At 42.6% G+C, this 27,697-nt stretch overlaps 1 protein-coding gene across 1 annotated transcript in view; it reads left to right on the forward strand.

Moving 5' to 3' along the window:
- LOC120535109 (nuclear receptor subfamily 6 group A member 1-like) overlaps nucleotides 1-27,697 on the forward strand; it is a 513,305-nt gene that overhangs the window by 416,657 nt on the left and 68,951 nt on the right. Inside the window, exon 4 of the mRNA XM_039762693.1 lies at nucleotides 19,132-19,362. Coding sequence (XP_039618627.1) covers nucleotides 19,132-19,362 — 231 coding nt within the window. The remainder of the gene's footprint in view (nucleotides 1-19,131; nucleotides 19,363-27,697) is intronic.

Genomic DNA, 27,697 nt, shown 5'->3' on the forward strand with positions numbered 1-27,697 from the left:
GAAGACTGTAGTACGCCAGTCACACCTCAAAACACAGACATTCAAACTAAACAAATTGTTGTTCTTTAAATTAACTAATCTTTATATATAATCTTCATTTAGATCTTGATCTTTGTTTGTCCGCGAATTCCACTCGTGCGTAGACCACCTTCCAGTTTAGTACGTTGTTGTTACTCACGGATGTCAGCAATGTGCCGGAATAACGAAAGGGGTGGTGGACAGTGTTTTGCTGGTTAGCTCCTGAGGCCTGGTTAGAGAATGAGATTACCGAAGATAAAAGGTACGTGCCTACGTAACATATGAATGAAAGAAAGACAGTAGGTAAAATGAATGACAACATAACAGCACGTTCCGGAAACTATTATTGTTACATTGTGGCCGGCGATTGCTGCGCGTCTCACAGTTGTACCGTGGCTTGCTCACATGTCAGTGAAGTGATCCCTATTTATGCTTTAAAGAGCCTGGATACCTATGTGCCCCCCTTTTATAACCATTGCTCCGTGTATATTGCCTTACTCTCTGGATTGCCACAAAGCAGCCTGCGAGATTGGAGAAAGGTTGAGAAGACATCGATAGAGTCGTGAAAAGGAGACGGACTGTGAATGGACAGAAGCAGAAATGCTCCTACACCAACACATAATTACGATTCGGACAGTGATTCCGAGTAGGCCGTTCCTATCGAATCAATGTCCAAGGGTTTTCTTTTCAAATTTTGTTTCCCTTATAAAAAGTCATAATGCTGTGCGACGAAGGGCCCAGTTCACGACTGGCAGCCACGTTTAAACATGGAGCCCTTCACAGACAACTTTAACACGCGCAACGTAGTTGGGCGCACATGGCTAGTCTATAAATATATATATATAAACTCCATTAGCTCCATACATTGCATTTACTATTTTGAAGGCACTCACATCCTTTTCGACTTAATTTAATTTTTATTTTCCTCTTTTAACATTTTATAAGAGTATATTTTGATGAGGGGGTGGAATATTATAACTAATCTTTCCCCTCACTTAGATAAATGTATAAAATACATGAAGATTTATTCTTAAGATGCCATGAGATGAGATGGCGTCTGTTTGCATATTTGCATGAAAAGCTGATGCTATGTATCGTTGTTGATTCTTAAACTTCATTTTTTTTTTTTCTTTCTGTTGTTGTTTTGCTGTAAAATGAAATTGCAGCTTGTATGGTGTATGACCAGGACTACATTCAATCAATCAATCAATCAACATTTATTTATATAGCACATATTCATACAAAAAAATGTAGCTCAAAGTGCTTTACAAAATGAATAGAAAAATAGAAGACACAATAAAAGATAAACATAAGTCAACATTAATTAACATAGAATAAGAGTAAGGTCCGATGGCCAGGGTGGACAGAAAAAACAAAAAACTCCAAAGGCTGGAGAAAAAAATAAAATCTGTAGGGGTTCCAGACCAAGAGACCGCCCAGTCCCCTCTGGGCATTCTACCTAACATAAGTCAAACAGTCCTCTTTGTATTTAGGGTTTTCATGGAAGGACCTGATGATGATGGTCACGTAGACTTCTGGCTTTCAGTCCATCATTGTTGGAGCATCATGATGCTTTGAGTAGTGGTGGTGGCAGCCGCCACCACAAAGAAACCGGAAAAAGAAACAGAAGAGAGAGTAGGGGTCAGTACGGATTTTAGAGCCACCATGAATAGTTATTATGAAGAATTGAACATACAGAGTATCAGGATTATGTTAAAGTGAAGTTATAAAAAGGCCATGTTAAAGTAATGTGTTTTCAGCAGTGTTTTAAAGTGCTCTACTGTATTTGCCTGGCGAATTCCTATCGGCAGGCTATTCCAGATTTTAGGTGCATAGCAGCAGAAGGCCGCCTCACCACTTCTTTTAAGTTTAGCTTTTGGAATTATAAGGAGACACTCATTTGAAGATCTAAGGTTACGATTTGGAATATAACGTGTCAGGCATTCCGATATATAAGATGGAGCGAGATTATTTAAGGCTTTATAAACCATAAGCAGTATTTTAAAGTCAATCCTGAATGACACAGGCAACCAGTGTAGTGACATCAAAACTGGAGAAATGTGTACATTAAATAAATAATTAGTTAACTAAAGGAGCTGTACTAGAAGGTGTTGATTCACCCTTCTCCAATGACTCCCTCAGCGACCGTAAGTGAGATTTAGTTGCCGTGCCTGTAAAGCCCAAGGTCACGGGTTGAATTGCCCTCAACTCCCATTGCACTTCCCTGAGCAAATCGCTTGGCCTGTCAGTTCTACGTTTGTTGAGCTATTTAAATAAATGCATAAATAAATAAATTGGACAGTGCATGTGTGAAATGACACAAATTGATCCGGATTCCATTTCATTACGGGGGGCAGGTATCCGTAGCCACTCTTACTTACACGGGGCCAGTAGAACAGAAATGAATATGAAAGTTTATGGACCCGTCGGTGCATTTGGACTTTGGTAGGACACTGCAGTTTTGAGAAGAGCCCCTCATCACCCAGTGACACGTCCTGCTATGTCTCCTTTACTGCTAGGTTTGGCCCCAGCACTCTGCAGAAAATTTGTTCTAAAATTTAATTACTTAATAAAAGCAAACGTAGCCGTTAAAGAGCCAGGCGTTAGTTGCAGATTGTGACTGTCCGCCTGAAAACTGAAGGGACTCGAGAAGCCCACTGGTCTGTGTTTTTTCATGGCCCCAGGAGACTGTGTTGGCATTGCAGCTCCTTCTGGGTCACTGTTCCTTGTGTCACGTTTCTTGTTACAGATTCTTGCAGGCTAAAGTTAATTCTCTCTGTTGGAATTGGCCTGGTTTGGTTAAGCATGGGTGTGTGCTTACCTTGCCGTTAACAAAGATATGACTCTCTCCATCGAATCCATCCAATCTTCAGCCCGTGTTTAATCCTATTATAGGGTCATCTTGCACTGGAGATGGGCATCAGCTTAACCGGGCTGCTTTTGGGCACAACGCAGAAGACAGCCCCAGACAGTCTCTTGAGTTCTTCATTGGTTACACACACACACACCATCCAGAGTCCAGTGACCCCAAAACGGCTGGGCAGGTGGTTTCAATAAATGTAAGTGTTGGCACCTTAGCCCATTATTAAAAAATGTGAATGCCTGCTTGTAAAATACGATGGCCTTAATTTTCACTCAGAAAAATGAACTCACAGAGCTATTTACTTTATACATCTAATTTAACTTAATTTAGCTTAAAATGGTCATGTTTGCTGGTATTACGTACGTGTTTCTAGTTATATTGACTTAAATCTCTTCAATGTCACATTAACACAATTATCTGACATTGAAATAAAGCCGTCAGGTTTTTTTATTTTTTAAATAGAAACAAAATCCACCTCAGAGAACTGTTGTCGTTATTCACTTATTTTATGTTTGCATTACTCAAAATGAACACTTTTTTTATACTCAGAAAAATGATCTGTCTATTTCATAATCGCATTAAGTCGATTTACCGTAAACTAAACAAAGCAAACTGCATAAAGTATGACATTTTCCCTAAAGACCTGCCCCCCCCTTGTTGTTGTCGGTATGGCGTTCTGAGTGATCCCCTGAGCTTTGGACAGTTGGAAGCAAACTTAAGGACTTGTAACAAATGTATTTTTTCTTTTGCAAAATGTTTGTGGGTTTTGTGCGGTTATGGACTCTGATTTAGCAAAACGCGTCACCCTTCCTATATCACCCAAGCATCTTTTACTTCTTTCTGAAGCTGACAACATGGCAACTAATGTCAGGATCAGAGCGTACGTGCATTCAAAGAAAAGAAAACATGTTTACCTTATACGAAAAAAAATGTGTATATAAAAAAATAAATCATAGGTTTGAAAAAAAACTATTTGCATGTCAATTATATCCATTGTACTCGACTAGTTACTACTGAGGAGATCGTTCCTCCACCACACTGTGCGACTCTTCAGTTCCCCCCAGGGGGGTAAACGTTAACATTATACAAAGATATTATCTGTTATACCTGCATTGTTATCACTCTTTAATTTAATATTGTTCTTTGTCAGTATGCTGCTGCTGGAGTATGGGAATTTATCCTTGAGAATACTAAAGTATCTATCTATCTATCTATCATATAGTGCCTTTCATATCTATCTATTATATAGTGCCTTTCATATCTATCTATCTGTCTATCTATTATATAGTGCCTTTCATATCTATCTATCATATAGTGCCTTTCATATCTATCTATCTATCTATCTATCTATTATATAGTGCCTTTCATATCTATCTATCTATTATATAGTGCCTTTCATATCTATCTATCATATAGTGCCTTTCATATCTCTATCTATCTATTATATAGTGCCTTTCATATCTATCTATCTATCTATCTATCTATCTATCTATCTATCTATCTATCTATCTATCTATCTATCTATTATATAGTGCCTTTCACATCTATCTATCTATCATATAGTGCCTTTCATATCTATCTATCATATAGTGCCTTTCATATCTATTGATCTATCATATAGTGCCTTTCATATCTATCTATCTATTATATAGTGCCTTTCATATCTATCTATCTATCTATCTATCTAGTTTTACATGAATCACAAAACATACATTCACAGGCCACTTTATTTGGTACACTTTGCTAGTCCAGAGTTGGACCCCCTTTTGCCTTCAGGACTACCGTAATTCTTCATGGCGTTGTTTCAACAAGGTGCTGGAAACATTCCTCAGAGATTTTGGTCCATATTTACCTGATAGCATCATGCAGTTGCTGCAGATTTGTCAGCTGCACATCCATCATGTGAATCTCCCGTCTCACCACATCCCTAGAGATGCTCTACTGGATTGAGATGTGGTCACTGTGGAGGCCATTTGAGTTCAGTGAACTCATCGTTATGTTCGATGCACAGTTGGTACTAAGGGGCCCAAAGTGTCCCAAGAAAACATCACAGATACCATCACACCACCGCCACCAGCTTTGAACCATTGATACAAAGCAGGATGGATCCCTGCTTTCATGTAGTTGACCCCTCCATTGGAATTTCCTAGCAGACGTCAAGACTCATTAGACCAGGCAACGTTTTTCAAATCTTCCGTTGTCCAATTCTGGTGAGCCCGTGTCGAATTGTAGCATCAGTTGCCTGTTCTTAGCTGACAGGAGTGGCACCCAGTGTGATCTCCTGCTGTCGTAGCCCATCTGCTTCAAGGTTCGATGTGTTATGTGCTCAGAGATGATCTTCTGCATACCTTGCTTATAACAAGTGTATATTTGAGTTACTGTTGCCTTTCTATCAGCTCAAACCAGTCTGGCCTTTCTCCACTGACCTCTGGCATCAACAAGGCATTTTAGCCCAGAGAACTGCCACTCACTGGATATTTTCTCTTTTTCAGGCCATTCTCTGTAAGAACATTGGAATACTCTAGACGAGAACAGGCCATTCAGTCCAACAAATCTCGCCAGTCCTATCCACTTATTTCCTCCAAGAAAACATCAAGTCGAGTTTTGAAAGTCCCTAACGTCTTACTGTCTACTGCACTACTTGGTCGCTTATTCCAAGTGTCTATCGTTTTTTGTGTATAGAAAAACTTCCTAATGTTTGTTTGAAATTTACCCTTAAGTTTCCAACTGTGTCCCCGTGTTCTTGATGAGCTCATTTTAAAATACAAGTCTCGATCCACTGGACTAATTCCCTTCATAATTTTAAACACTTCAATCATGTCACCTCTTAATCTTCTTTTGTTTAAACTGTAAAGGCTCAGCTCTTTTAATCTTTCCTCATAATTCAACCCCTGTAGTCCTGGAATCAGCCTAGTCGCTCTTCTCTGGACCTTTTCTAGCGCTGCTATGTCCTTTTTGTAGCCTGGAGACCAAAACGTCATCCAGGACTCCAGATGAGGTCTCACCAGTGTGTAATAAAGACCTGAGCAGAACCTCCTGTGACTTGTACTCCACATATCAAGGCGCTATATAACCTGACATTCTGTTAGCCTTCTTAATGGCTTCTGAACACTGTCGGGAAGTCGATAGCTTAGAGTCCACTATGACTCCTAAATTCTTCTCATAAGGTGGACTCTCGATTTTCCGACCGCCCATTGTGTATTCAAACCTCACATTTTTACTTCCTACATGTAATTCTTTATATTTACTGACATTAAATTCCATCTTCCACAAATCTGCCCAAGCCTGTCTGCTGTCCAAGTCCTTCTGTGATGATATAACAGATTCCAAATTATCTGCTAATCCACCTGTCTTGATATCATCAGCAAACTTAACCAGCTTGTTACTTATATTCCTATCTAAATCATTTATATATATTAAAAATAGCAGCGGCCCTAGCACTGCCCCCTGCTGGTCACCACTCTTAACATCGGCCAGTTCTGATTTGGTTCCTCGCACCCTCATCATCACCCTCTGCTTCCTGTGTCTGAGCCAATTCTGCACCCCTCTAAAAACATCACCCTGAACTCCCACTTCTTTTAGTTTGATGCCCACCTCTCATGTGGCACCTTATCAAATGCTTTCTGAAAGTCCAGATCAATAATCTCATCTGCTCCACTTTGATCGTATGCTTTTGTTGCCTCCTCCTAGAATTCCAGCATGTTAGTAAAACACGACCTCCCTCTTCTGAACCCACGCTGACTGTTCCTAATAACTCCTGTCCTTGCCATGTGTTGCTCAATCTTATCCTTAATAATTCCTTCCATTAATTTTCCTGTGATGCCTGTTAAGCCTACTGGCCTATATTTGCTCTGATCTGCCCTGTCACCCTTTTTATATAATGGGATGATATTTGCCATTTTCCAGTCCTTCTGAATCTCTCCAGTGCGCAGTGACTTCCTAAAAATATGTGTCAAGGGTTTATATCTGTACTCACTAGCCTCCTTAAGAACAACAGGATAAATATTATCTTGTCCTGGTGATTTGCTTCATTTCATCTTATTTAATCTGAACAGCACTTCTCTCTCTACAATTTCCAAATCCCTCAGTACCTCCTTAGTAGTCCCTGTTACCACTCGCCGGTTATCCACTTGCTCACTTGTGAAATATATTTAATATATATATTAAATATATTTGTAGTTTAAGATTAGTTTATATATTAAGGATAGGGCTAGATAAGTATTTGGTTTTAATAGGGTATTGTTACTTTAAGAAGGGGTGCTGGGTAGTGGGAGTTATTGGAACCAGGAAGTTATTGTAAGTATGTGCGTCGATTAATAGGGCTTTGGAAACGCGTGGTTTTCTTACCGTGTCTATCTTAAGTTTCATTTTGACTGTGGAAATATACAACGTGGAAAATAAACATTGTTTTTATAAGTGGATTAAATATGAAACGCCATGGACTGGATACGTTCCTGTGGTAGCCACACGTTTTGTTTCACACCTTCACATAGCTTTGTTGATTTAACCTCAAGGCCCTACACGTGCAGGAGTAGCAAAGAGCAAACAAACTCACAAATGGCACCGACATCTGGCTAGAGACCAAAGCGAATGTGCAAAGCAAAATACTCCATGGACATTTTACGTAATTTCGTTGAATAGGACTCTGGCCTGTCGGACCCCAAGTTTGATGCAAGTGATCTGGAGATGGAGATCATAAACAAAAGTGAGCTACCAGCATCTTCTGATCGTTCGCCACCTCATCGTGGTGCTGAACACGTTCGTGTAGCTGATGTGCCTATAGCAGCGTTGGCCTGGGAGGACCACCACTTGTGATAGATAGATAGATACTTTATTAATCCTCAAGGGGAAATTCACCTACTCCAGCAGCAGCATACTGATACAAAAAATAATATTAAATTAATTAATAATAAAAATGCATGTAAAAACAGACAGTAAATTTGAATAATGTTTACGGTTACCCCCCTGGGTGGAATTGAAGAGTCGCATAGTGTGGGGTCTCCTCAGTCTGTCAGTGGAGCAGGACGGTGACAGCAGTCTGTCATTGAAGCTGCTCCTCTGTCTGGAGATGATACTATTCAGTGGATTCTCCATGATTGACAGGAGTCTGCTCAGCGCCCGCCGCTCTGCCACAGATGTCAAACTGTCCAGCTCTGTGCCTACAACAGAGCCTTCCTCACCAGTTTGTCCAGGCGTGAGGTGTTCCTCTTCTTTATGCTGCCTGCCCAGCACACCAGAAGAGGGCGCTCGCCACAACCATCTGGTAGAACATCTGCAGCATCTTATTGCAGATGTTGAAGGACGCCAGCCTTCTAATGAAGTATAGTCGGCTCTGTCCTTTTTTACATAGAGCATCAGTATTGGCAGTCCAGTCCAATTTATCATCCAGCTGCACTCCCAGGTATGCACCCTCTGCACAGTCACCTCTGATGATCACGGGGTCCATGAGGGGCCTGGGCCTCCTAAAATCCACCACCAGCTCCTTGGTTTTGCTGGTGTTCAGTTGTAGGTGGTTTGAGTTGCACCATTTAACAAAGTCCTTGATTAGGTTCCTATACTCCTCCCTTCTGCCCACTCCTGATGCAGCCCACCATAGCTGTGTCATCAGTGAACTTTTGCACGTGGCAGGACTCCGAGTTGTATTGGAAGTCTGATGTATGTTGGCTGAACAGGACTGGAGAAAGTCCAGTCCCCTGCGGCGCTCCTGTGCTGCTGACTACAATGTCAGACCTGCAGTTCCCAAGGTCTGTCTGTAAGAGAGTCCACGATCCATGCCACCATGTGTGAGTCTACTCCCATCTCTGTCAGCTTGTCCCTAAGGAGCAGAGGTTGGATGGTGTTAAAGGCGCTAGAGAAGTCCAGAAACATCATTCTTACAGCACCACTGCCTCTGTCCAAGTTGGAGAGAGATCGGTGTAGCATACAGATGATGGCATTCTCCACTTGATGACAAGAGGTACAAACCATATTGCGTCACACTGCCACCGCCACCCACCTGCTGTGTAAAGACAGCCAGGCAGCTGGCTCACCTTGCATTCCTGCTGACCAGCGAGATGCCCCCATGCAGCCACTGCCGCCAGAGATGCCGAACATGCACCAACAGCACATAGCAACAGACGTTGTATGTCGACTTGTATGTGAAACCACTCCTTTGTGTTGCTTTCAGAAAACTCAGCCCTCAAAGAGCTAACGAAAAACATACAATTGAGGGGTCTGAGTCGTCAAGAGCAAATCAATTCACATGAGTTCAAAAGAAGTTTAAGTAGCAGCAAAAACAGGTCATTCATTAAGAAAAGAGTTGGAATGAAAACCTGTAGCCATGGTGGTCCTCCAGGGCCGGAGATTTGGCGACCCCTGATCTAGTGTTCTAATCAAAATTCACGAGGTTACTCTTTGAGATGTTAAGTTTTGTTTTCCAATCCGCCAAGATTAAACCGTTTAAATAGACTCACTCTATTTCAGTTATCGTCCCCTAGTGTAACCCTAAGCGAGTCCGAGTGTGCCAGCCCTCCAGCTAATCAGAATATGGACGCTCAGGTAGTTTGCCACCCTGATTTGTTTTGATAAATGCACCAGCTAAAATAAGTAAAATGAAAATCTATAACCAGCTGGTGTTATATATTTGCCACCCGGACTTAAAAATAAACTCCCCGGCCTTGGTCTCTTTTTCTTCTTGATTGAGCTTTGCAGGACAGGCTGAGTGCTTGTTGGACCGTGCTCTGCGGTCTCCCTAGTAAGCATAATTGCAGAGCGCTGTGTAATTCAGAGAGCTATTTTAGTGCCTCCTTGCATTTTCCTCCAGCCGACACCCCGGTGCCCTCACTTCCCATTTATTGTGCATCTGTTTACAATTAAACCCTCCTGCACCTCCCTAATCTGGAGTCTTAAATCCAATTGATTTACTGACATTATCAAAACACAGCTTACATGCCTGAGGGCAGCCCAATTACAATGTGTTTTGTCCCCCGTGGTTCTATTTATTTATTTCTCTTTTGCTTGGAATATTTGGGCAAATGATGAGGTTTATGGTTTTTCGTATGTAAAAACTACCAAGATTTTACCCAAGCAGTGGATGCTTGCAACAATATTATTGGTTCCCAATGTGCTTTCCATGTCAAGAATGCAAAAATATTGTCAGCGTGGAAAACTACAGAGAAATGAAAGCTCTGAAAAGTTTAAACAGATGGAGTTAAAAGGAAGAGGCTGTGGGAAAAGTCTTGAGTTTATTTTTCTGGCTCTCAACTGGCTGCCTGATTCCTGTTTTCTGTTACGTGCTGTCACAGGCCTAACCGTTCTCCTTTAAATGTTTTAATTGTTATACAAGAGAAAACGTAACAAAACACCTAGGAGCGCCATGTGGGCCTACCTAAAACAGGTGCTGCGTTTCTAATGTGGTGAAGCCTGTCTGCTTTCACCTTGCCCTGCTCAGTTGCTTTTCCCTCTCTCTGTTACTTTTGCCCCCTGTGTCAGACCACCCTTGCCGCCAACTAGAGAGCTCCTCTTCTCAACCGTAACCTCAGCTTTTTAGATATGCAGGTGGCTATTTTGAATTCTATCTGTGGTTTTGTCACATGGTGAGGGTACTCTCCAGTAGTCACATAACTTATAACGGGCCCTCAGGATTATGGCAGAAATACTCGCAAATCGATATCCTATACAACAAAACACTAAGGTATGTGTATCCAGTCCCTTAGAGCAATCTGACTGGGCAGTTTGGCTTCGGTGACAATCCGCACCAATTATTGCGTCGTCTTCTTCTTTTGGCTGCTCACGTTAAGGGTCGCCACGGCGGACAATCTTCTTCCGTATTTTCCTGTCCTCTTTATCTTGTTCTGTCACACCCATCACCTGCATGTCCTCTCTCATCAAATCCATAAACCTTCTCTTAGGCCTTCCTCTTCCCTGGCAGCTCTACCCTTAGTACCCTTCTCCCAATATACCCCTCATCTCTCCTCTGCACATGTCCAAACCAACACAATCTCGCCTCTCTGACTTTGTCTCCCAACCGTCCAACTTGAGCTGACCCTCTAATGTCCTCATTTCTAATCCAGTTCATCCTCGTCATGCCCAATGCAAATCTTAGCATCTTTAACTCTGCCACCTCCAGCTCTGTCTCCTGCTTTCTGGTCAGTGCCACCGTCTCCAGCCCATATAACATAGCTGATCTCACTACCATCTTGTAGACCTTCCCTTTCACTCTTGCTGATACCCGTCTGTCACAAATCACTCCTGACACTCTTCTCCACCCTGCCTGCACTCTCTTCTTCACTTCTCTTCCACACTCCCCATTACTCTGTACTGTTGTTCCCAAGTATTTAAACTCATCCACCTTCACCAACTCTACTCCTCTCATCCTCATCATTCCACTGGCCTCCCTCTCATTCACACACATGTATTCTGTCTTGTTCCTATGGACCTTCATTCTTCTCCTCTCTAGAGCATATCTCCACCTCTCCAGGGTCTCCTCAACCTGCTCCCTACTATCACTACAGATCACAATGTCATCAGCAAACATCACAGTCCACGGGGACTCCCGTCTAATCTTGTCTGTCAGCCTGTCCATCACCATTGTAAATAAGAAAGGGCCTCAGAGCCGATCCCTGATGTAATCCCACCTTCGTCTCTCCTAGCACAGACCTCACCACGGTCACACTTCCCTCGTACATATCCTGTACAACTCTTACATACTTCTCTACCTCTTCCAACTTCCTCATACAATACCACTCTTGAGGTCAACGAAGACACAATGCAACTCCTTCTGGCCTTATCTCTACTTCTTCATCAACACCCTCAGAGCAAATGTCACATCTGTTGTGCTCTTTCTTGGTATGAAACCACACTGCTGCTCACTAATCATCACCGAGCTTCTACTCTTGGCCATAACTTCTTGCTGTGGCTCATCAGTTTTATCCCCCTGTAGTTACTACAGTCCTGCACATCCCAGCACCAGTACACTTCTTCTCCACTCCTTAGGCATCCTCTCACTTTCCAAGATTCCATTAGACAATCTGGTTAAAGACTCCACTGCCATCTCTCCTAAACACCTCCAAGCTTCCACAGGTACTGTATATCATCTGGACCAACAGCCTTTCCATTTTTCATCCTTTTCATAGCTGTCCTTACTTCCTCCTTGCTAATCTGTTGCACTTCCTGATTTACTTTCTCCACATCCTCCAACCTTCTCTATCTCTCAGTTATTGCATCTCAAGCAGTATTTTGGGGAAAAAAAGAGCCTGAGAAAGAAGCAATGGATGGATGAAAAAGAAGGAATGGGAGGTTAAATCAAAAGTGAAAAATAAGGGCAGGCTGAAGGAGTAGGAGCCAGTGCAAAACGTGGACAGGAGGCAGGCAGGAAGGCAGTCGGGGAAAAATGGCCCAGAGGGAAGTGTGCGGCAGGCGCTTGTGGAGCAGGGGGTCACTCCTGCTCCTTCGGGGGCTCAGAGTGGGCTCCCATTCAAGGCCAAAGAACTGCGGTGGGACAAGTGAAGACACATTTGGTTATTTCTAAGCTTTTCCTCTGTGTCCCATTAGACTGCATTGTAAAGCGCTAGTGCAGGCAACATATTTTTTTTAATTTATAGAACGATATTAGCTTTACATGTCAATTTCGCGTGGCACATACTTATATAGCATGTTTGCGAGGAAATAACTTCAACTTAAACAGTACCAAAGTTATCCTAAGAATGTAGACTAAAGTGTAAGAAGATGGATAGGTGAATTAACAGCGCTCATTTTAGGCAGTGCCTGTAATCGCTAACACCAGCAGCTTGTGATTTTGCTCATCCTTCACTCTTGTTACACTGTCTCTGATTTGTCAATTAAACCAGTTTTACTCTATATAGCGCCATTAACAGTATGACCCATCAGGACCAACAGGATTATGGTGAGACACAAAAATAACCGGACTGGGCTTGGGGCTTTCCTGGAAAACCATCTGGAGGTCGGCCAGACATGAATCATAGAACTACAGTATATCCCCTCCTACACGCCCTCTGAAACCGCCGACCTGCGAGGTATATCCTGTGAATAGCCCAGTCAGTATTTGTGCAACAATCGCTACACAAGTTGCTGTGATAATGTCGGGTGAAAAAACTGAACAGTGAATCAACAGCAGACTTCTCACAAATCTTCTCTTTTGGGTTGGCGTAGTGGGTAGCGCTGCTGCCTCACAGTTAGGAGACCAGGGTTTGTTTCCCAGGTCCTCCCTGTGTGGAGTTAGCATGGTCTCCCCGTGTCTGCGTGGGTTTCCTCCCACAGTCCAAAGACATGCAGGTTAGGTGTATTGGCGATCTTAAAAATTGCCCCTAGTGTGTGTAATGGTGTGGGGGATGTTTTCTTGGCACACTTTAGGCCCCTTAGTGCCAATTGGGCATCATTTAAATGCCACGGGCTGCCTGAGCATTGTTTCTGACCATGTCCATCCCTTCATGACCACCATGTACCCATCCTCTGATGGCTACTTCCAGCAGGATAATGCACCATGTCACAAAGCTCGAATCATTTCAAATTGGTTTCTTGAACATGACAATGAGTTCACTGTACTAAAATGGCCCCCACAGTCACCAGATCTCAACCCAATAGAGCATCTTTGGGATGTGGTGGAACGGGAGCTTCGTGCCCTGGATGTGCATCCCACAAATCTCCATCAACTGCAAGATGCTATCCTATCAATATGGGCCAACATTTCTAAAGAATGCTTTCAGCACCTTGTTGAATCAATCCTACGTAGAATTAAGGCAGTTCTAAAGGCCAAAGGGGGTCAAACACCGTATTAGTATGGTGGTCCTAATAATCCTTTAGGTGAGTGTAGATATATATATATATCCCAGTAGTGGATTGGCCAATAGGGGGAGGCAGCTTTGATGGCTGAGCTCTCCAAATCCTATGATGTGATATCATCTTCTGTTGAATTCTGCTCTGTACTTGTGATATTTTTATTTTACTGTTATGCTGTATTGAGGATGACTTGTGTCCTCTTCTGTGAATTGTATTGTATTGTATTGCTCCCCTTCTTTTTGACACCCACTGCATGCCCAACCTACCTGGAAAGGGGTCTCTTTTTGAACTGCCTTTCCTAAGGTTTCTACCATATTTTTTTTTTTGCTTCAAAGGGTTTTTTTCCCCCATTGTCTTCTTAGAGAGTCACGGCTGGGGGGCTGTCAAAAGGCAGGGTCTGTTAAAGCCCATTGCGGCACTTCTTGTGTGATTTTGGGCTTTACAAAAATAAATTGTATTGCATGTCATCTCTACTTACACTCCTGAACAAGACCCCTGGGTACTTGAACTCCTCTGCTTGGTGCAGGTGATACAAAATGATAGAAATACAAATCCCCCCCAAATCTACACTATGTCCACCGTTTCTGCACCCTGTTGTCTCGTAAGACCCTTATGATAAGTACAATTCCAGGTAAAAGAACCTCCTCGTTTTTGGACTGCCATGTCTGAGCCACGCTGCCAGCCCAAATTCAATTGCAGGTCAAAAGAAATAAGAAGAGATCCGAAGAAGCCATCGAGTTCAGCTGCCGTCGTCATATTTTATCCGGGTTGGCAACTCTGTCTATAAAAATTATTTCTTGTCAGCTGTAATCCCATTCAGCTGCTCCTCAGCCTGATTCTGTCTACACAAGAATGTTAAACCTCGCCCAGCGTACACAATCTATGATGACAGTTTGTAATGTTTGAAATAATGCAATTTGCATGCTTTTGCAGCAGCGCAAGACCTAGAAAAGTTGAAGCAACAAAAAAAAAATGGACTTTTCGTCACGTTCAGCGTTTTTAGATTTCAGGTTCCTTTCTCTGCACATGTCCTCCACATAATAAAAAATAGACTGTGTTGTGTATAGCGCCTTTCATGGTGAATATGACTAAAGTGCTGTGTTTATACAGTTTGGCCTCGGACCACTTCTTTGGGGTCTCCCTGGGAGCCAGAGACAAAATCTGAACATTCAACTTCAGAATTTCAGTTTCAAAATGCCAAGAGTACAGTTTATGCTACCGTGTATTAAAACCGTTTGGTTTGCCGATTCCTGGTATTATGGCACCACAGTGTGGAACTGCTCAACTGTGTTGCACGTCGAAGCTCTCGGAGGCAGCAAATTCTGGTATAGACCCGCTTAACACCGTGAGTGGCCTGGTACCGTGCCAAGCAATCATCTGCTGCATCATACAGGTGAAGCATGCCACACACTGGCATAAACAATACCTGGTTTGCAAGTGACTGGTGTCGACTTCACACTCCTAGTAATCATTGTTACAATATTTACGGTTGACTTTTCTTCTGGTATGAAATCATAGGTGTGGTGTTTCATAAATTGTCACAAAAAATATTTAAAGAAATCATACTAATTATTCAGTATAAGGAATACCCAAGTGCTATACACTCACCTAAAGGATTATTAGGACCACCATACTAATCCGGTGTTTGACCCCCTTTCGCCTTCAGAACTGCCTTAATTCTACGTGGCATTGATTCAACAAGGTGCTGAAAGCATTCTTTAGAAATGTTGGCCCATATTGATAGGATAGCATCTTGCAGTTGATGGAGATTTGTGGGATGCACATCCAGGGCACGAAGCTCCCGTTCCACCACATCCCAAAGATGCTCTATTGGGTTGAGATCTGGTGACTGTGGGGCCATTTTAGTACAGTGAACTCATTGTCATGTTCAAGAAACCAATTTGAAATGATTCCAGCTTTGTGACATGGTGCATTATCCTGCTGGAAGTAGCCATCAGAGGATGGGAACATGGTGGTCATGAAGGGATGGACATGGTCAGAAACAATGCTCAGGTAGCCCGTGGCATTTAAACGATGCCCAATTGGCACTAAGGGGTCTAAAGTGTGCCAAGAAAACATCCCCACACCATTACACCACCACCACCAGCCTGCACAGTGGTAACAAGGCATGATGGATCCATGTTCTCATTCTGTTTACGCCAAATTCTGACTCTACCATTTGAATGTCTCAACAGAAATCGAGACTCAACAGACCAGGCAACATTTTTCCAGTCTTCAACTGTCCAATTTTGGTGAGCTTGTGCAAATTGTAGCCTCTTTTTCCTATTTGTAGTGGAGATGAGTGGTACCCGGGGGGTCTTCTGCTGTTGTAGCCCATCCGCCTCAAGGTTGTGCGTGTTGTGGCTTCACAAATGCTTTGCTGCATACCTCGGTTGTAACGAGTGGTTATTTCAGTCAAAGTTGCTCTTCTATCAGCTTGAATCAGTCGGCCCATTCTCCTCTGACCTCTAGCATCAACAAGGCATTTTCGCCCACAGGACTGCCGCATACTGGAATTTTTTCCCTTTGCACACCATTCTTTGTAAACCCTAGAAATGGTTGTGCGTGAAAATCCCAGTAACTGAGCAGATTGTGAAATACTCAGACCGGCCCGTCTGGCACCAACAACCATGCCACGCTCAAAATTGCTTAAGTCACCTTTCTTTGCCATTCTGACATTCAGTTTGGAGTTCAGGAGATTGTCTTGACCAGGACCACACCCCTAAATGCATTGAAGCAACTGCCATGTGATTGGTTGATTGGACAATTGCATTAATGAGAAATTGAACAGGTGCTCCTAATAATCTTTTAGGTGAGTGTATATCAATCAAAAAGTCACCGACCAATAGATTTCACCCAGCAAGCTTATAGGCTGAAAGCCCACAAAGAGTGTTACACCACTGCTGATTTGTTTGTGTGCTCTCACATTTTACTTCACAAATCAACAGCAAATACCTACAAGTGACGCATCAGTACTTCTAGTAGATTCTCCTGAAGCTGTAAACCTAAAGCTTCCACTGAGGTCTTGGCTACCTCTTCCGCAAATCAGACCGCGTCATTGTCTGGTGCTCTGATTCATTGGTCACTAACCCTCACCTGTTCTGTTTCTCTTCTCGGTTCTCAAATGTGGCACTTGGTGCCCACCTGCCAAGTGGTTTTGCCTGCCTAAGGTAAAGTCATCCCTGATGGAGAATCACAGGAATCATCGGGTAAAGGGGTCCTGTCATTGGATTGGCTGACCCAGCGCTATCCCAGTAGTGGAATGGCCAATAGGGGGAGGCAGCTTGATGGCCGAGGTCTCCAAATCCTATGATGTGATATCATCTACAGTTGAATTCTGCTCTGTACTTTGTACTTGTGATATTTTTATTTTACTGTTATGCTGTATTGAGGATGACTTGTGTCCTCTTCTGTGTATTTGTATTGTATTGACCCCCATCTTTATGACACCCCACTGCATGCCCAACCTACCTGGAAACCCACAAAGAGCGTTACACCACTGTTCTGATTTGTTTGTGTGCTCTCACATATTACTTCACAAATCAACAGCAAATACCTACAAGTGACGCATCAGTACTTCCAGTAGATTCTCCTGATCAAACAAATTCAAACACATTATTGTAGGATGCATCAATCATGTGACATCCTCTAAATAAAGAGGAGTCGCAAGGCCAACTTTGGCAAGTGCCATCTCACATTTCTGGGTCTTTAGCTCTGACTCCATAGGTCACACACTCGCTACCTTTATACTGGTGACCGGAAAGATGCGCACAGAAAAAAGCACACGAGAAAAAAACGCACGTGGATAAATGCGCACATGGGAAAATATGCGCGAACGGCAAAGGCGTATATGCAAAGAAGAAATCAAATGTATATTATACATCACAATAAACGAAATTGTATGATTGTTCACTAAACGTATTTATAAGCTTGTATGTTTTAATCTGTTAGAGTTTTCTTTAATCTTCCCTAACTTTCGAGCAAGGCAAGTTGACATTTTTTATTTTTTGAATAAGCGAGATGGAGTTTTCAACTAGTCAGAAAGGCAAGCAAATTCTCGGTTACAAAGGATTTGAATATCTGCATTTTCGCACAATAAATGAAATAGATACTTGGACGTGCCGTGAGAATCGATCAACAAAGTGCCATTCCTTAATGAAAACGAAGAACGGAGACATTGTACAACAGCCAACCAGTCATTGTCATGACTCCTGTCCCCAGAAAGCAGAAGCAGTAAACGTCTAGCAGTATAGGTGGTGTATATTTTAGATTTGTAATAGTTATATGTCGTGTGCTTTTTTCCGCAAGCGCACGTTACTGCATGCGTATTCTTCCACGTGCGTCTTTTGCGCTTCCTTCCAAGATTCCTCTACACCATTGGATGGCGTTGACTGTGACATCACCAATGATGCATTGATGTCCATATATGGACATAATGGGACACAGCTGAAGGCGTGGATAATGAAAAAGGTCCGCTATTTGAAGCAGGAGCAAGTAATGTAAATCGCTTCATGTAAGCTACACGTGTAGGTGGCACAGTCGGGTACTTACTTGGGTGTAAGAGTGTAGTACGGAATGGGAGTTGCAGTTTTTATGCGATTCACTGTTTTATCTCCCATAGAATCTGGATCCCCATTTGGAGAGGTTTTGGATAGTGGTGGGAGTACCCATGGTGCCAGTTGCCATTGCTGTTTATTTCTTTGTGTCATCAACATGTCAGCTGTACCTGTCTAAAGTTGCATGTCTGGCAACACCTCAGAGGTGAAAAAACTGCCCTGATGGTACTTATAAAAGAGAGATACTGAAAATATTACTGTAAGTGCCTTCTTTTTCCTACTTTAGCAGCAGTTTCTAAGTAAAAGAATGTTCAAAATCGACACAACCACAGATTCTATCATAATTGAGACGCTACCCGTCAGGTTTTAGTGGAAAAATTGAGTGTCTTAATTTTTGGAATAATAAGGCTTTATTTTGGGGTACTCCAGATTGCTGAAAAATGCCCTCAGGGTGTAAGGAGTTTTTAAGCTGGTGACACATTACACAACTGCTGGTCAGAGGGGACAGTTGCAGTTGCCGATCTCATCAGGTGAGGATGTCCGATTACCTGACAGGAAAATCACAGGGGATGACAAATTACACGAATCCATGATGACCTTCCAGCACAGTTTTTGCATTTTGCAAAGTATCAAGAGCCTCATTCCCATTTTCAAACAGCCAATAACGTGCTCCCTGACAAGAACTGGTGCTGTGTGGTCACTGCATTCAGATTTACTAATCAGTCATATCATTTTTTTATTTTATGTCATGCTTACCATGATTCACACTGTGAACATTTCTGTGAATTTGTGTTGTTAAGTCAATAGACCACAATGCCAATGTCAAGGGTCTTTTTCAACTGGTCCACATTGAGATTATACTTAAGAGTTTTTAAGTTTTAAAAAAAAAAAAAAATCATCTTTTGCTTTACCTTTCAGATGATCGGGCTGATCAGCGTACTTGTCTTATATGTGGAGACAGAGCCACGGGTCTGCATTATGGAATCATTTCTTGCGAAGGATGTAAAGGGTTCTTCAAGCGCAGTATTTGCAACAAAAGGGTCTACAGATGCAGCCGGGACAAGAACTGTGAAATGTCACGCAAGCAGCGGAACAGATGCCAGTACTGCCGTCTGCTCAAGTGCCTCCAGATGGGCATGAACCGTAAAGGTAAGGTGGTCAGCCTCCTGGATTACACTTTGTAATCATTTCTGTTCCTTTCACTCGTCCTTCCATTTAGCCCAACTGTAGGGTCTTTCATCGTCTGGCACACACATTCACACTGAGCCATGATAACATGATTTCAGAGAAGGAAGAAACATGGAAAGAATAATTAAAGACTCCACAGAAGCCATGTCAAGCCAGTGTAAGACTGGTGACTCGTTCACATTGGGTGACTTGCTGTATACAAATGAGAAAACTTATTTTCTTTCTATACTGGGTCTGTAAGCACCTTGAAAGCGTGTCCACTGTGGAAACGCACAATAATAAACTAAAGCTTTCCTGGTGAAATGAAATGTATGGAATATAAAATGTTGATTGGATCATCTTTGGTTTCTCAGACTGCCAAGTGTGAATCTTAGCAAGTCACTTCACCCACCAGTGTGCAACGCTGTCAATAATATAAACAGCCATATGACATGATTGAAGTGTTTAAAATTATGAAGGGAATTAATGCAGTGGATCGAGACTTGTATTTTAAAATGAGTTCATCAAGAACACGGGGACACAGTTGGAAACTTGTTAAGGGGAAATTTCGCACAAACGTTAGGAGGTTTTTCTTTACACAAAGAACGATAGACACTTGGAATAAGCGACCAAGTAGTGCGGTGGACAGTAAGACGTTAGGGACTTTCAAAACTCGACTTGATGTTGATAGGACTGGCGAGCTTTGTTGGGCTGAATGGCCTGATCTCGTCTAGAGTGTTCTAATGAAAAAGGAGAACTTTGCTCTTCTAATGATATTGGATTAGCAATGTGTCTTGAGATTGTGTGTCCACACAGGTTAAAAAAGAAACAAACGTTTCATAGGGTGTACTATCTTTTTCACATTTCTGTATAACTAGAATTCAGGTGCACTAACTACAGCTGGTGTCACATAAAATAACTTCAAGACAGAGTGAATGTCACCCTTAATGACTGCAGCTGTTGATCTCGTCACCTGTATATGTCCAGATTACAAGACTAGAAAATCACTGGGGATGTCAGGTTACATGACTGCGTGACAACTTTCTGGCACATTTTCACATTTCCAAAGTAATGGTGCCATGTCATTTTTAAACCTGCTTAATCCAGATCAGGATCACTGAGTCTAACCCAGTCAGCATAGGGCACAAGGCAGAAACACGGACAGGGCGAAAACAAACACACACTAGGGCCAACCTCGCCCAACCTGCGTGTCTGTCAGGAAGGACCTGGTACACGAACCCTGCTGTCCTTACTGTGAGGCAGCACCAGGCCAAAGTAGTATTAATAATTAATTACATTAATATAATGCTTCTCACTACTCAATGCGCTTTACATAGGCAGAGGGGAACCACCGATGTGTATCACAAGCTCAACCCTGTGTCTGACCGCCTATACTGTGCTGCCCGATGGAGCCAATGCAAAGGATTTATGGTGAATTCAGTTACTAGATCAGCCATTTTTTGTGTCCTTTTTTCCATTCCATCATGGTACATAAAACAAGAGACATCAGCCAGGAAAACCTCTCTTCTGTTTGTGAGGTCCAAAACACCCACAGTCCTCTTTGTCACTATATGATATGCCCACCCCCACAGCCCCTACAACATTTGAGTTTGTCAGAGTGAGTCGCTCGGAATATCGGAGTACATGACCGATAATCACTGGATTGTGTGTCCAGCTCATGACTCTATATATACAAACCGGATTCCAAAAAAGTTAGGACACTAAACAAATTGTGAATAAAAACTGAATGCAATGGTGTGGAGATGGCAAATGTCAATATTTTGTTTGTAATAGAACGTAGATGACAGATCAAACGTTTAATCCGAGTAAATGTATCATTTTAAAGGAAAAATATGTTGATTCAAAATTTCACGGTGTCAACAAATCCCAAAAAAGTTGGGACAAGTAGCAATAAGAGGCTGGAAAAAGTAAATTTGAGCATAACGAAGAGCTGGAAGACCAATAAACACTAATTAGGTCAATTGGCAACATGATTGGGTATAAAAAGAGCTTCTCAGAGTGGCAGTGTCTCTCAGAAGCCAAGCTGGGTAGAGGATCACCAATTCCCACAATGTTGCAGAAAGATAGTGGAGCAATATCAGAAAGGTGTTACCCAGCAAAAATTGCAAAGACTTTGCATCTATCATCATCAACTGTGCATAACATCATCCGAAGATTCAGAGAATCTGGAACAATCTCTGTGCGTAAGGGTCAAGGCTGTAAAACCATACTGGATGCCCGTGATCTCCGGGCCCTTAAACGACACTGCACCACAAACAGGAATGCTACTGTAAAGGAAATCACAGAATGGGCTCAGGAATACTTCCAGAAACCATTGTCAGTGAACACAATCCACCGTGCCATCCGCCGTTGCCAGCTGAAACTCTACAGTGCAAAGAAGAAGCCATTTCTAAGCAAGATCCACAAGCTCAGGCGTTGTCACTGGGCCAGGGATCATTTAAAATGGAAGGAAGACTGTTCTGTGGTCAGACGAGTCACGATTCAAGTTCTTTTGGAAATCTGGGACGCCATGTCATCCGGACCAAAGAGGACAAGGACAACCCAAGTTGTTATCAACGCTCAGTTCAGAAGCCTGCATCTCTGATGGTATGGGGTTGCATGAGTGCGTGTGGCATGGGCAGCTTGCATGTCTGGAAAGGCACCATCAATGCAGAAAAATATATTCAGGTTCTAGAACAACATATGCTCCCATCCAGACGTCATCTCTTTCAGGGAAGACCCTGCATTTTTCAACAAGATAATGCCAGACCACATTCTGCATCAATCACAACATCATGGCTGCGTAGGAGAAGGATCCGGGTACTGAAATGGCCAGTCTGCAGTCCAGATCTTTCACCTATAGAGAACATTTGGCGCATCATAAAGAGGAAGGTGCGACAAAGAAGGCCCAAGACGATTGAACAGTTAGAGGCCTGTATTAGACAAGAATGGGAGAGCATTCCTATTTCTAAACTTGAGAAACTGGTCTCCTCGGTCCCCAGACGTCTGTTGAGTGTTGTAAGAAGAAGGGGAGATGCCACACAGTGGTGAAAATGGCCTTGTCCCAACTTTTTTGGGATTTGTTGACACCATGAAATTCTGAATCAACATATTTTTCCCTTAAAATGATACATTTTCTCAGTTTAAACTTTTGTTCCGTGATTTATGTTCTATTCTGAATAAAATAATAGAAGTTGGCACCTCCACATCATTGCATTCAGTTTTTATTCACGATTTGTATAGTGTCCCAACTTTTTTGGAATCCGGTTTGTAAATATAGATAAAAAAATATATATATATATATGTTACCGGCAATGTGTGAAAAGCAGGTATTGTATAGAATACCTAGGCAATGTATACAATGCCTGCTGGTTTTAGGCAAGGTATGAAATATCTGCGTTGTTACATACTTTGCCTAGGCATTATAAAGAATGACAAGTACTATTTTACGCCAAGTGTGAAGTGTCCAGATTGGAAAGGTCTTTAATAACAAAATGTCTAAAAATGAAAGAAGAAATACAAAATGAACTACAGGATATGCTTACTGGGAGAACAAAAGAATCACAAGTGTCATTACTTAGCCTACAATTTGTTGCAGCAAGGAAGGCTAGAATAGCATTTTGAATTGAATTACACAAAGGCATTTGTTGTTTTGGCACTTAGTCTTGCACATAGACCTCACAAATCCTTGGCCACTTCCTGTGGACTGAGCAGTAGCAGCAGATCGAAGAGCTATTTCGTGGTCAGGAACGTCTTAACTTCTCGTAAGTGGCTTCCGTTAGACAAACACAATTTTTAGCAGCGTTGGCTCGCATTTGGGATAGTTCTTTGTAGAACCGTTGTCGCTTCTCAGCATGTTGTGATTCTTTTTCCATACACTACATTCTCATCATCTCACAGCACAATATGGGTCAGCTTCTGTAGCGTTACTTCATCCACCACAATACAGTATATGGAACAGTCTCTGCTGCGGCACAGCAAGCACATGTGCTTCCACACGGACGAACAAAGATCCAGGTGCCACTGACGAAATGTTCTGGCGAGAATAAGCTTATTCTACACTCTGCCGGTTTGTATAGAATGCCTAGGAAATGTATGAAATGCGATGTATTCCATACTTTGACATCCTATTTCGGGCATTGTATACATTGCCTAGGTATTCTATAGAATGCCGGTTTCCACACTTTGCCGGTAACATATATATATATATATATATATATATATATAAGCCAAATACCACTCACTCACTCATCACAAATTCTCCCGAACAATGAAGACTTGGGACTTGAAATTTGGAATGTAGGTTCCCCATGGCCCATAGGTGCTCGCTAAGAAACGGTTTTAAAAATTTCGTGGTCCAAGCGCGAAATTTCTTATAGTTTTTTTTTAGACCCATTTGTATGTCTGTCCGCTTTTTCCCGAGAGAATTAACTTAATGATTTAGAGCGGGTTTTTTCTATAATTTTCTTGAACATTCTGTTGATTTTGTGACTTCTCTCATTGCGCTAAGTATCATAATTCGCTTGCGGTTCCGATTTATTAGCGCAAATCTGAAAGAGACTCATCGGGCTGCAGGGCCCTCCTCACTCACAGGTCTGTCTCGGGGCGTAACCTTAACTCCGCTTAGTTAGCGAACGAGAGAACTACTTAACAGACTTAGATCGGGGTTTTTCTATAATTTGCTTGAGCATTCCGGTTGATCTTGCGACTTCTCTCATTGCGCTAAGTATCATAGTTCGCTTGCAGGAGCGATATATTCGCGCTAATCCGAGACAGAGGCTGCGGGCCGAGGGGCGTCAGGAGTAGAGAGCTGGGCAGGACCCTCCTCACTAATACGCGGGCTAAGCCATGGGGGATGGCCATCCATCCATCCATCCTCTTCCGCTTATCCGAGGTCGGGTCGCGGGGGCAGCAGCTTAAGCAGAGAGGCCCAGACTTCCCTTTCTCCGGCCACTTCTTCCAGCTCTTCCGGGAGAATCCCAAGGTGTTCCCAGGCCAGCCGGGAGACATAGTCCCTCCAGCGTGTCCTGGGTCTTCCCCAGGGCCTCCTCCCGGTTGGACGTGCCCGGAACACCACACCAGGGAGGCGTCCAGGAGGCATCCTGATCAGATGCCCGAGCCACCTCATCTGACTCCTCTCGATGCGGAGGAGCAGCGGCTTCGCCCGCGTATTAGTGAGGAGGGTCCTGGGGGATGGCTAGTATTATATAAATGAAGTATGCAACTAAGAATCATTGGACAAGTCGAGTCATGTGACAGAACTTTAAAGCAAACCTGCAGACTTGGCGGGCTTTGGCCCATCCCTACAACCACTAGGTGACACTGGCTAATGTGGAGGTGATGATGCACAAATCCCTTGCATAACATTAATTCACTTGTAGCTGGGGGCGTTGTGTTAGTATTTTCAAAAGCATTAGATGCTCTTAATAAAGTTGCGTTTGATACTTTACACGTTAACCGTTGAATGCTTTTTTTTTTCACTTTGAATTTAAACCTAAGTGCATTCCACATAATCCCAATCACAAGTTTGACACGTCTTTGTGTCTCTTGGGCTCACAGGAAATTAACCAAGCAGAACAAATATTCAGGTGGTGTTCCGCACCCCAAGAGGATCTTCTTTGATGATCACTGCAGACAGACTTTCATCAAGTCGGGGTCACAGTGGAGATTCCCCCAGCCTGCGAGGACCACTCTTTAAATTATTTAAGTTAATTATTTTTTATTTTGTGTATTATTGCATTCTAGGTAGCCATTACACACTTTGAACATCAGCCTGGATCCCACTGCTCTGTCAAATTCCGGGCGCCGATGTTTTTTTATTTTTATTTTTATTAATTGCTTTATGGCAATAATAGGTCAGTTGCAGTGAATCGTTCAAGCTAAACATATACAGTCCTGGTCCATCTGTTTATAGGGCGAAATTAAATGGATGCTTACCCACAAACCTCATGAACGGCTTATGCAGATCAAACTTGAGCCAATCGCAGTTGCGAGTCACTTGAGACGGAAAATCACATTGTGCAATGGTGAGTGTGAGTTGTTGGTTTATTAAAGGCTTTAAGCGCATCTGCTGACATCTGCCCGGCTTTTAAAATGGGCACACATTTTTGCGGAGCTAGCAGCGCTAAATGGCACTTCCTATTAAAATTCTGCAAAACAATACAACTAATGAATTATGATCTTGGGTCTGTTTGTGTTAATATTGCAAGACGAATGAAACATAAAATGCAATACTTTTATTTATTTTTTTTTTTTTTTGTGGCATGGAAAATCATTTGTAACTCTTGAGGGCCAAGAAACACAAAGCAAACTGCCTTTGGATCCTGTCTGGTATCAATCCTGTGATTAAAAAAAAAGAGATTAAGTCAGAGCCTCTAAAAATGAAGTACAGTGTAAAACATCCAATTCTGTTGTACAGTTGTGGCCAAAAGTGTTGAGAATGACACAAGTGTTGGTTTTCACAAAGTTTGCTGCTTCAGTGTTTTTCTATCTTTTCATCACATGTTTCTATGGTGTACTGAAGTAGAATGACGAGCATTTCATGAGTTTCAAAGGCTTTTATTGACAATGACATGAAGTTTATACCAAGAGTCCATATTTGCAGTGTTGGCCCCTCCTTCTTTTTCACGACCTCTGCAATTCGCTCTGGCAGGCTGGCAATCAACTTCTGGGCCCAATCCTGACTGATGGCTGCCCATTTTTACATAATCCATGCTTGGAGTTTGTCAGAATTGGTGGGTTTTTGTTTGTCCACCCGCCACCTCTTGAGGATTGACCACAAGTTCTCAATGGGGAGTTTCCTGGCCATGGACCCCAAATGTCGATGTTTTGTTCCCCAAGCCATTTAATTCTCACTTTTGCCTAATGGCCCGGTGATTCATCATCCTGGATTGTTCGTTGTTGGTCACCAAACTGTTCATGTATGGTTGGGAGAAGTTGATCTCGGGGAATGTTTTGGGCCCATTCTTTATTCATGGCTGTGTTTTTAGGCCAAATTATGAGTGGGCTGAGAAGCATCCCCACATGACATGAATGGTCTCGGGATGCTTTACTGTTGGCGTGACACAGGACTGATGGTAGTGCCGCTCACCTTTTCTTCTCTTTTTTTCCGGATGCCCTAAACAATCGGAAAGGGGATTCATCAAAGACAATGACTTTCCCCTCAGCAGTCCAAACCCTGTCCCTTTTGCAGAATATCAGTCTGTCCCTGAACTTTTTCTTGGCTTCTTAGCTGCCCTTCTTGACACCCACCGGGCCATCCTCAAAAGTCTTCACGTCACTCACACCTGCCTGCTGCCATTCCTGAGCAACCTCTGCACTGGCGGTGCCCGCAGCTGAATCAACTTTAGGCATGGCATCTAAAAAACCATCAGAACCGGAAGGAGTGTGGCTTGAGGCAATGGAAATGGGTTTTTTGGGATGAAGTTCATCTTCATGGCAAAGACGGACTTTGCAATTAATTGTGAATCATCTGATCGCTCTTCAGAACATTCTGGAGTAGATGTAAGTTAGCAAACTTTGTAAAAATTCATTTTTGTGTCATTCTCAAAACATTTGGCCACGGTTGTATAGTGATTCTTCCTCGACTGGGGGGGTTGCGGTCCAGAACCCCCCGCGAAAGGTGAAAATCCACGATTTAAAAATCATATCTTTATATGGTTATTTTTATATAGTTTAAGCCCTTATAAACTCTCCCACTCTCTTATAAACATTTCCAGCACAGTTATACAGCATAAACCCTTTATATTCTCTTAGATATTAGGTAAGATTTGTTGAAATTATGTATGTAAATACACTGTTTATCCATACTAATAAAATGCAAAGCCCTCACTGACTGACGTACTGACTGACTCACTGACTCCTCACTAATTCTCCAACTTCCCATGTAGATGGAAGGCTGAAATTTGACAGGCGCATTGCTTACAGCTTACTTACAAAAGTTAAGCAGGTTTCATTTTGAAATTCTACGTGTAACGGTCATAACTGGAACCTACTTTCGTCCATATATATGGCTTTAACCTGCAGCTCGGTCGCCGTGTGAGGCGGAGTTGTGCCTGCCCATATAAGGCCGTCCGTCAGCAGCTATCCAATAGACACGCTGCTGCGAAATATTCGCGGGTGAAGGACTGTGCTTACAATTGAGAAGGCAGCAAAAGAATATGAAGCGAGTGACGCATACGAGCATATTCATAAGTGCAGCTACTGCGGAAACAAAGCACGGTGTAAACCTTAAGTTTAAATTAAGTTCATAGACAGGCTGCCACTGGCGTTTGTCATGCCTACGATGAATACGATATTCGCGAGATACAAGTTTAAT

This window comes from Polypterus senegalus, chromosome 9 (genome assembly GCF_016835505.1).
Source record: "Polypterus senegalus isolate Bchr_013 chromosome 9, ASM1683550v1, whole genome shotgun sequence".
In the NCBI taxonomy this organism is placed as follows: Eukaryota; Metazoa; Chordata; class Cladistia; order Polypteriformes; family Polypteridae; genus Polypterus; species Polypterus senegalus.